Source organism: Halyomorpha halys, unplaced genomic scaffold (assembly GCF_000696795.3).
Source record: "Halyomorpha halys isolate HHAL.00 unplaced genomic scaffold, Hhal_1.1 Scaffold116.1, whole genome shotgun sequence".
Taxonomy (NCBI): domain Eukaryota; kingdom Metazoa; phylum Arthropoda; class Insecta; order Hemiptera; family Pentatomidae; genus Halyomorpha; species Halyomorpha halys.
The window spans coordinates 692,118-704,230 of record NW_027105704.1 but is presented as its reverse complement, the minus strand read 5'-3'; the positions used below and the strand labels follow the sequence as shown (position 1 = coordinate 704,230).

Genomic DNA, 12,113 nt, shown 5'->3' with positions numbered 1-12,113 from the left:
AAACATCGATGTTTTTAAGCCGATGTTTTCTAAACATCGATGTTTTTAAGCCGATGTTTTCTAAACAACGATGTTTTGTCCCATTTTTTCATATTTTTTTTCAAAAGTAACTAAATGAAAACCAAAAATTTTCAGTATATAAATAGATTCTTATCAAAAATATGGTCGAATAAAAAAGTACCTCCAACCTTCAAGCTATCGACATGATAGAGATAAATTACGACTAGAAAAACAACGATGTTTTAAAATATCTTTGCTCAACATTAAAATATCATTGAATACAAATATTTGCCAAAAAACATCGATGTTTTTGAACAACTATTTCAGTAACTCAAGGTCTGTTTCAACGACGACGTATAGTCCGGCCAGAAAAATGCACCATTGAAAAAAAAAACATCGATGTTTTGAAATATCAATCTTCAATATCAAAATAATGTTGCCTACGATACATTACCCAGAATACATCGATGTTTTTGAACAACTATTGATGAACTATTGAATAATGACTATAAAAACATCGATGTTTTTTGGTCGATGTTTTAGTATTGAACATCGATGTTTTTTTTATCGATGTCGCATCTCTACTATAGAGTCAAGGGCAAAGAGTTGGCAATAAAAATCCATGACCTTATTGCCATATAGGCACGAATATCTTTAAGTCAGCCTATATCTTTAGGCTTATCCTCCTTTCAACACTCTCCTTGTTGCTATTTGCGTTGATGAATTTTTTTTTACAAAATATTTCCATTTTTTAAGATCCATGGAATTTCTTTCCTCAGGTAAAGAAACGTTCTGCTGAAATTAAAAAGTTAAGTTCTAATATATATATTTCTTATCCCATGTGTTTTTCTTTCCGTAAGCTCTAACAATGTAAATTTCCTTCTAATGTAGATTTTAAGGAGTTTCTGTGTTTTTTTATAGATATAATTTGAGTAAAATGTAATTACTACTTCACTTTCAATTGGAATATTTTAAAAATAAAAAAGTTCTAATACTTTTTTTTTAAATATTACATATAACTTATTTATTACTTTTCATGCTTTTAATATTTGATGGCTACATTAAATAAACTTCAAATGCATGAAATTAGTGCTAGTTTCTAACGCTTACACTTAATCTATTACATTTTTGTATTATGTTTAATTCAAATAGAGAGAGTTTGGTATATTATTTACTTCAAAAAAAGAATAATCTACACCGTGGTGTTACTATTGTGTAAATTATTTATACATTTTATTGAAAAAATATAAATCTATATGGTTTAATATCTTAATTTAATTGTATCAATTTAAATAATAACGGAGTAGTAATATTTTATTTGTTTATTTAATTCTATATTTACAATTTATGTTTTGAAATAGTTGGTTTTTATTTTTTATCACTTTTTATAATTCATTATGAGTTATTTTTTTATCTTTATTAAGTAGTAACTTCTACATCATTTTTAGGTCCAATAAGCTAAGTATTTATTATTTTATATATATCAATAACTAATCTTCTATTTATTTACTAATCTTCTATACTTGGTGGGCTATTTGTACATAAATAAACATCCCTAACATCGTTAAAGTTGTTTACAATCTCAGCCTTATACTGCCCATTGTACGCTGTAGAAGATCAATAAAGAGTTTAAAAATACGATTGTTATGAACTTCCAAGTTAAAGTATTGAGAAACGAGTTTATAACTTCCTTCTCGCCAGAAGTTTTCTTAATTGGTTCTTCACTCCTGCTTTGCTGCCGCAATCAATTTTCATTGTTTTCTTAATACATTTAACTGAATGGAGGGCGTTTAATGAGCAGAAGACCAAAATTTAAAAGTATTACTCCAATTACAAACCTTATGATCTTGGGTATGAAAATCAGGTTTTTTTTATAGATTATGGGAACAGGACTAAAACTCTCAGATCTTTTCCTTGCGTACGCCACTTACTAGAATCGTCTGAAGATTTCAGTATTTTTTTTTTTTTCATCCGCATTAAAACCAATTCGTGTTAGTGACTAATAAACCACGAAATGAGTTTCGAAAATATATATTAAAAAATATATAATTCACCTGTTGAAAAGATTTAATAATATCTATTTCGAGATATAACCTAGATTATATTAAAAAACTTATGAAAATACCGCTACAACCTATGAATAGTCAGGGGTTCAGTATTTTGTAAGGAATTACTGTTGTAAAACGATTATAAAGGAGATGATATGTAAATGATCAGGCTTAACCCTCATATTTTTCGCGAATTAAAGTACCTATCTTATGAGGCTGGGTAGACCCAGGAAAACTTATAGTTAAACTTAATCCAAAACTCCTTTAGTTCTGAAGCTGACTCCCGACGTCGCTGGAGCAACCTTCATGGCGGCTGGAAGCTCCGCACCAGAACTGGCAACGGTGGTCATCGGCGTCTTCTTCGCCAAGGACGACATCGGAGTGTCGGGAGTGATTGGCTCTGCTGTCTTCAACATAATGTTCGTCATCGCCATCTGCGCTGTCTTCGGTGGAACGGTATCCTACCTCAATTGGTGGCCGCTGTGCAGGGACTCCTTCTTCTACCTCGTCTCCATACTGGTCATGCTCTTTGTCATATACGACGAGGTCATCACTTGGTCAGTTGCTCTTGATATTATTTTGACAATCTTTCAATTTTCTTTTTATTTAATTATTTATATGACTCATCTCATTAATCTATCGAAAATTTGTAAGGAAGAAAAAAAACATTTTCTGTGCCCAAATGAATACGGAAGTATTTTTTTTTATTATTTAACCATTACTTTAATCACATAAACTTACTGAGAAAAACATTAAAAAATAAATAAAAATTATATTCGCATCCCATACCCCATCAAAACGAATGATAACCCAAATCGGACGTTATTTCTCACCTTACTTAGCAGGCATATGTGGTCAATCACAGCGTTTTAAATAACAATATCAAACCAAATATTTAAAATTTAAGAAAAAAAAATTCGTATTAATAAAACAAAGAATATTAATGATACTCAAAGCATACATGTTATAGAATACCGATTGCAATAGAACCTCTGTAATCAAATACTCGATATAAAGGGTTTTTTTTAATCCCCTTTTTAATGAAATTTATTCTGAGGACTATAAATAGGTCGTTGGAAACTAATTTTATTAAGTGATGAGTATTGAATATTGAACAATGGAAGGAAAAAATAAAGATAATTGGCTCGAACTAAAAATAATGCCATCTTTATTAAATAAAATCAAATATAACATATCTAAGCAATTAAATGAATATTTCGGCTCAAAGAAGAAAAGAGAAATTAGTTTTATTTAACCAAAAGAAAATAGCATACTATGAAAACAATTGAATTTAGGATGCACATAATATATAAATTAAACAGAGTTACTAAGATTAGGTAAAATTATAGAAAAAGTCTTGGAGATAGCACTGTTGTTATCAGTTCATACTCACTATCGTCAAAAGCAGTTGAAAAAAGAAAAGGTTTTCCTGGAGCTATCCGAAATGGAGCAAGGCTTCCATTGGAAGTAATATCTGCCTGCTGGTGCATAACGAAAAATTCCACATGGGCAATGCATAAGGTCCTTCTTCTGCTTGAGGAAGTATAATGTACTGGTGTGGAGTTGGAGAGGGATTCCTATGCGGGCTGGAGCAACTATTAACTTATTTATTATCTATCTACCAAATATAAGTATATATAATATAAGTACAAATTAATAAACATACTAATGGTTCGAATAAAATTTCAGGGGTGAGAGCATATTCATGCTCGTCATGTACATCGTCTATTGTGTCTGTCTGACGTACAATGCCTCTTTGGAGAAATGGGCCCAGACATGGCCGGTCCCTTGTAAAGCGGTTCAGCAGGAGAACGAGGACCAGCACTTGGTTTCCTACAAGACACTGGAGGAGAAGGAAGGCTACAGCGCCACGCAGCAGCAACAGCAGCAGCAGCAGCAAGGTCAACCGGTGGCCGTGCCCAACGGCGGCAGTGGACAACCTCCTCCCGTCCCACCACCGCCAAAGCCAGAGTACTACAAAGCCAAGGAGCAGACCAACCAGGTAGGCACAGAATATGGTCAAATAAACTATTAGAACAAACCGAACTATGGTTATAGAGGCCACTACTCAATAATATATTAGATATTATTGATATAATAACTTATTAAGTTATTCACCCGCCATGGACTCGAACCAGGCTCCTCGACAACGAGGAACGCCGATCCGTTGCTACGCTAAACTAGGGTTTGTCGGTTTTTAAAAACCGGTTTTTTGGAAAAAATTATGAAATTCGAAAACCGGTTTTTTAGTAGAAAATATCGGTTTTCAATGTATGAATAACACTTCGTTTGCAAGTGAGAGGGTATTTTCTATTTCGGGGAAATTTGTGAATAAACTAAGGACACGCCTAAATAGCAAATCGATAGACGTCCTCTGTTTTCTGAAATCATATTTCATTAAACAAAAAAATAAATAGAATATTAAAATTGCCCGGAATAGAAAATACTCAGTTCTTTGCTTAGTTGTCTTTAAAACTAAAATTGATTTTAATAAGCGTGTATGAATAAACTTCATTTACTCTGATTTTTGGCTTTGATTATAATTTACATTATATAATACACAGTTATATATTTTCTAATTGTATTTAATAAGTATCCATCTGTATCTAATAAGATTGTTTTTTAAAAAAATAATATGAGTATTATAAAAATATGAAAATATATTGTTTTTATTTATTCGAACCCTTTGTTGAATAACTCGTTTCACTATTATAAAAATATTTACATCCTTATAAATGAAAATTATCCATAAACAACAATCCTGGTCGTCTATTATTTCTTTGTTCTACTAAATTGCATAAAAAAATTTTACTATCAATAAAATTGAACAGTAAATAATTTCAGTCAAAAACTGTTTTTAAGCACTCTAAATTTTCTGTTAAAATGTTTTGTTCGAATTACAGAATATTCAAGCAAACAATTTTTTATAAAAATTCGAAACCGGTTAAAACCGGTTTTCTGGAAAAATTACTATTCGAAAACCGGTTTTCTAAAATGTCGGTTTTTGTATGCCTATATTAGGTTGTTTAAGTGGGATGCGCTATAGTTAAGAACATGTGAAATTACTTTGTAATTTCAGCGGGTGTAAAAGTCCGGACCCCTCGGACATTGTACCAGCACGCTTATGTCCATAGCTCTCGAATGATTCTCTTCGTTTGAATCTGGATCAGACCCGAGGTGAAATAGTTATCACAGTTCTTAGGAGCATGAGGAGAGGATATCCGTGGTTTTATAATTTTTAAACTTTTTTTCATGAATAATAATTTGATTAAAAAGATAAAATAAATATAAACTGAACATCCCTATGAGTACACCGTCTTGTAAATAATTTCGTTAGATTCTCTCATCAGAGATTATTCACATTATTACGATAAAGATAATAAAGCTTTGAAAACTATTTTTCGTTATTACAGAGTGGTTTTAAGACGTATTGAAAAATGTTTAATTATATAACATCCATTCACTTTGAGAAGTAAATATATATTTTTAACGAAAACTTGTTCCTGGGACATTTGGAAAATTCATGAATAAAATATAAAAAATTAATTAATAATCAATTTTAAACTACATAAAACAATGGAATAATAAGATCTTTTGAGAGAAGGGTTAAGTTGTACTAAAAAATCAACAGTTGATATTCCTCTTTGCGATATACGACGAGTATCCATCGAGCCAGAAATGTTACCGCTCCCTATTTCAGGGCAGTTAAGAGCGTAGACCGTACTAGCTACACTGAGGTAGGTAATATTTCACAGTAGCATAGAGGCCTTATTTCACCCTTATGCATATTCAAACCTAACCCAAGCTTACGGCCACAACACACTTCTCACAAATGCTATCAGGTCCATGTATTACAGCTTTTTATGCTCACGATAAAAGTAGAGGGTAAAACTGGAAACATATTGCGGAAAAAGGAATGTTGTAAACTTTCACTGGTTTCATGAAGTGGCGGGCGTTTGTTTCCAATTCAACAATTGTTCCAAAACAAAGTAACCATATATATTTTTTTTAATAGGATTTTAATAATTTTATATATATTATAATAATTCTAAATCCACATTCAAATAATAAAATGATTTTCCAGAGTCAGTTTACAATCTTTTTAATAATTTCAACTACAGTGCAGCACTATGCAAACTGTGAATTATCAGCTATGTGTGCGGTCGGCGGATTATTACCAGCGTTGGTTTCAGATGTTTCGCTGTTGAGTTTCGAGTTTAATGATCAAGAAGGTCACTTTGTTGATAACGACCGCCTAGTCTCCAAACTTGACGAGACGGCCTCTACCAACTTCTGTCAAGTGACTTAAGCCATACATCAGATCTGTAACATCTAATACCAGCATTGATTACTTTGCTTAGAATTGATTAATCGGATGATTACATGATTAATGATAACGACTGGACAAGTTAGGCTACTAATTCTACTATATTTGCCTCAACACTCTCCTACCGATTTCTCAAGGGTCTAGAATAATTTAAAAAAATTCTAAACTTAATGATCTTTTACTATAAGAGTCTCTTGAAATTTAACTGAATTTGGTGAATGACACAATTCTTCCTTTTTCAACTGCAATAATTTATTTCATATAATCAACAACGTTTCGGGAAATACCTCCCATCTTCTTATGCTCAGAATATGAACATAATTTGAAGTTTGGATTATATAATAATAATAAATTGGGTAGTTATGTGGATAATGTGAAAGACAAAATTGACTTTAAAGATAAATTAAATGTTGTTTATAAAGTGAATTGTCAGAATTGTGAAAGTTTATACGTTGAGGAACATCTAAAAAATTAAAAACAAGAATTGATCAACATAAGATCAATTGTAAAAATATAAAAAACACCAAAACTACATCATTGGCACAACATCAATTTGAATTCAATAATCCAGAAATATTAGATATAGTTAAAAATAGTAGGAATATAAAAATAATAGAATCAGTACATATTACAAAAAACATTGACAAAGCAATAAATTATAAAACAGATACAAAAACTTTAGTCACACGGATATTATTATTAAATTTTTAGTTTTTATGTGGTTTTATATAATCTAGAATTAATTTAGTCATTTTTATTTGTTATTGTAAAAATAAATTGTTTATAATTATAAAAGAAAATAGTTTTATATAATAAAGAGAAAGAAATGGTTTTAGAAAAATCGTTAATTTTAGTTTAATTGTTCATCTTTGTGGTAATAGAGGTAGGAGATAAGTGTTTATAGTCTATATGTGGTTATCATAATGAAAGATAACCTTCAGGAAGGTAATTATTCTCCTAATAATGTATAATTGTTAATAGTAAAAAAAGTTTTTTATCAATTAAATGACAATTATATTATTAAATATTAGCAATAATGACAAAATAGGAGATAATTATACGTTATATATAAAATATTTTTATCAGGTAAATAGTTTATAAATAGTTTTGATGTATATATGATATATTAGTAGCGTTGTAAGCGCATGTTATAGGTTTAAGTTGAATTTGGTTTTATAGCAACCTGAAGATGGGAGATATTTCCCGAAACGTTGTTGATTATATGAAATAAATTATTGCAGTTGAAAAAGGAAGAATTGTGTCATTCACCAAATTTAGTTTTAAAAAAATCATAATTGCTATATTGAAAATTCTTTCCAGTGATCAAAATTTCTTTCCGTGATAAATAAGCTTGTACGTTGACGAATGCGAATTGATTCTCATGGAGATTATTTTGACAAGATATATATTGTTGAAGTAAAGATATACTTTGAATAAATATCAAAAACCTGCATTATATTTGCATCAGACCAATAGATAATAGATTATTGCGTTTATGTCTCAAGGTTAGGTCCCAATGATTATCAATTTCTCATTTATGTTCTAAAATTAAAAAAAAAATATCCAACTTGTATACTTTGTTAATTAATTTTCACAGTATAATTAATATTATTTATTAATTATTAACTATGTTGTGCAGCTGGTTTATAATGCAATAAATCCATTATTAAGTCCTTGTATTTTAGGTCTGCAAATAGTCTCGTTTTTTTACATAGTGGTGCCTACTTAATATTATTTAATTTTTTTCGGTATTAGCCGTTGCGATAGTAAATCTAAAGGTGGTTCCACATGTTGGCCGCTCGCCACGGATCGGAGGCTCGTGTAAATGCTCGGCAAACCAAGAGCGGGCCATCCACATGTCAGTGTTATTCAGGGAGGCAAGCATGGCGGACGTACTAGTGGTTTCAGCCATTGCACTTGGATTGTATTATTTTTATTACAAAAAAAGAAAATTAAAGGAAATTAAATATAAATAAATAAGATTAAATATAAAACGTATTATAAAAAGTACCAACAAACACCTTTAACCTCCTAACAGCTCTCAGTTGCAACTAGACATAGAACAATGGTGGCGATGAAGTGATTTCAGCAATTGCCCTGGGATTATATTATTTTTATTACAAAAAAAAAAAAAAAAATGAAAGAAAACGTAAAATACGACAAAGAAGATGGTGCATGACAACAATTCACAAAAATCGGACTAGATAAGCTTAAAATTAAATTAAAATTAATTAAATTCATCTTTTATTTTAACTTTCATAATTGTGCTGTAGTATATATAATCTTGTAAAAAATGTATACAATGGAAGATTAGATTGTAAAGATATACTAATACGTTTATTCTTCTTCCTGTATAAAGAAGTAACCTATTGGGTATTGTGTTATTGAAGTTAACGTATTGTATTAACTATTTCAGCCTGTGGGACTGAAAGTGGTGCAAGTCTTTTTTTATTTATTGTAAGAATTTCAATTGTTTATAAATGTTATTAAACGATGTATTTAGGTATGAAATATGTTATTTTAGTGCATAGTGTGTACTTAAACAACATATGAAAAGTGACAGCTCTCAGTTGCAACTAGACAAAGAACAATGGTGGAGACGCTACACGAGCGCCCTCACGAACCCCTTTGATCTGTGTCAAAAAAACCGACTCTCGACGGCTCGGCAACGAGCCTAGGCCAACCAAGCCAAGCCACCCATCCACATGCTCGCGTATGTCTGAGTTCGCCATGGCTCGGCCAACATGTAGAGGCCCCTTAACGTTTTGAATGGTGCGTCCTCGTTCATTGTGTTGAAATTTTGTGAAATAACTTCTCTAACAGGATCGTTTCTCACAAATTTTATCTAACATATTTTAAAGTTTACTCATTCACCGTTAGTATTTTTTTTTGGAATATTGTTACAAGTAAAGAACAAACTAGACATTCCGAATTTAAGAAAACTGTACAAACAAATAAAATTATTTAGCAAGTGAAACAACACCTTTCGACATTCTGGAAAAAGTGAAATTTGAAATTCCACTGTCCATTACATATTCATAAAACATTGCTAATTTAACTCCTCCTTTGATAATTAAACACAAAGCAGTGATCTTAATGACTTCGATTATGATATGAAGCTGTGATATTAATGACTTCGATTATGACATAGCTGTGATCCTAATGACTTCGACTAATCTTAATGCCTTCGATTCATTATATTACTATTAAAATTAACTATAAAAATATTTATGTGTGTTTAATTATATAAATTATTTATTTAGATATACTAAGATCCTAATATCATTTTGTTTTATTGTATCCTTAAGCTGCTCTTCAGTTTTAATGTTCTTTTTAATATTCTTTATATGTGTACATGGTATCACATTGTATATATTATTATTATAGTACATTATATATAGATTAATATATTTTATTACTTTTTATATATTATATTGTATTAATTGTTATCAAGTTAACTCCATACTTATTACGAATTCATCGGCTTATTATTATAAATTCGTACATTATTACTCACATCATAAGTTCTTTTAATTATGTTTATTTATTTGTTTTACTTTATTTTCAGTTTAGTATTTTGTTAATTCATTATTAGTTTTATTGCTGGAAAGAAATTCATATTGTACCGTTCTAGCTTATAAAACCTAGTAGCCTCTACCCTAATAATCAAAATTGTAACTAATAAATTTCATTTGTGTTTATTATTTATCTATGATATTTTGGCACCGACAGATAGATGTTGTCATTTGGTCGGACCATACTGCTTTATACTTGTCTAAATAAATTAGTAATAAATAAATTAAAATAAAACTTCATAAAATTTTCAACATAATATTTGTCGTAAATTTGAAACTCACTTACGCCACTTTCAAAATAAACTTTTTTCAACATTCCACTAACCGGGAAATTTTCATTTTACCAAATCTTTATGATTGTAAATATATTAGTAATAATTTAATTGAGAATGAAAATATCTTGTAAAAAAGTAACGATAAAGATACCCAACTCGATTTTTTTTTGTTAAAATGGACTTAACGATACTTTCAAAATAAATCAGTCCTTCAACGGAATAGTCACAAAATTAATCTAGTAATAAAACGAATATTGAGTGGCTTTACGGAAAAATGAATTTGTGGTTTCTTTGGAGTTTGAGAATAAAATTCTTGAGACAATATGTTTAAATTAATTTTATAGTAATATAAAAATGGAAAAAAAAAAACTCATTTGAGAGATAATTCTATTATAAGCCACGAGTAACAAGTATATAGAATAATATAAGTAATGACGAATGAAGGTACTACCTTGACAACGCTAATCAATACTTTCAATGAACCAGATTGCTTCCTGCTCCTTCACATTTATAAATAAAGTCATTATCAGTAAAATCAAGTCAAATGGAACTTGATAGTATCAAAGTTTTAATAGAAATAAAAAAATAAATAATTTAAGAGTAGCATTGGTCAGTTTACCTTCGTGCAATTTAGGTAAGTTAAGTCCAATAATATAATGCACTCTTATTTGAATATTATAAACATATTAAATTTTATTATATATATTTATATATAGTTGACCGTAAAGATTTAAATATAAGTAGATGGTCAGGGTTGCGGTAAAAAAAAGAAGAACAAATAGTTTTAAACTATTTTAATGTCCGGCGTTTCACCCCATTTTGGAGGGCTTCATCAGAGCTAAAAAGATAAAAAAAAACAAAAAAAAAAACAGAATATTACAACAATAAGGTAATTTAAGCTAGGATAAATATTATGTAAAAATAAAGTGATTAATATTTATATATTAAATTTTAACTCCTTAGTATTTAGTTCTGATAATATATTTGAGTAATTTTATTTTTTGAACTTTTCAAAAACTTTTTATTATTATGATAATATTGTTTTATTGAACTTAGCACCATGAATTTCTATTTGGAATTATCTTCGTCGTTTTCTTTTTAGAATAAGCATCTGATCCCCTATTTTTCTTGTTAATATTTGCGCTCTTCGGCGACATTTCTGAAATTAATTCAGATCAGGGTAACCTAGCTAATTATTTAAATTAAAGACACACATTAAGAATTTTCTTAATATTAAATTTAAAAGTAGTCAATATAGGTAAGGTTTTGGCACGATAAAGGATTGTTATGGATAGAGTGTGATCCTGAGGGTACAACAAAACCCCAAAACGTTAATGGTTTAATGATCAGGGGCATTGCTTCAAGAATATATTACTGGGAACAAAATATTAAATTTCCTAAAAATTAAAACCGGGTTTCCCGATTATATTAAAATATTTTACTTTTCCCAACTCTTTAAGATCTGTACTTTTCACTTCAATGTTGCGAATGTTGACACTTGAAAACAATAGTTTTCATTTGTAATAAATAAATATTTTATCAATAAAATATCAAATTATAATTTTCAGATGACCATATTTTTAACTTAGAGTAAAATACTTTACCAGATTTTGAAGTATTTCTTTTTTCTTATAAAAAACAGAAAAAAAACAAACATATGTATCACAATTTACAATTCGAAGTAGGTTCTCAAAACTCATATTACCCATCGTTTTGGATTTTTAAACAATTGGGAGGAGAGGGGATGAGTTGCCTTCTTACATCGTTACGTCCTTGGCAGTGATTGGTACTGGAGTTGCTGCCGCGTACTAACCGAGCTAGGAGAATCAAGATTCAGTTCATGGGACCATCGTGAAATAAATATTAACTGGCCCAGGTGGGAATTGAA

The 12,113-nt window shown here is 29.7% G+C and overlaps 1 protein-coding gene across 1 annotated transcript in view; it reads left to right on the top strand.

Annotated features, from left to right (window-relative positions):
• LOC106677984 (probable sodium/potassium/calcium exchanger CG1090) overlaps window positions 1-12,113 on the top strand; it is a gene marked incomplete in the record, with an annotated part of 77,691 nt that overhangs the window by 58,542 nt on the left and 7,036 nt on the right. The window contains 2 exon segments of the mRNA XM_067053089.1: window positions 2,317-2,605; window positions 3,738-4,050. Coding sequence (XP_066909190.1) covers window positions 2,317-2,605; window positions 3,738-4,050 — 602 coding nt within the window.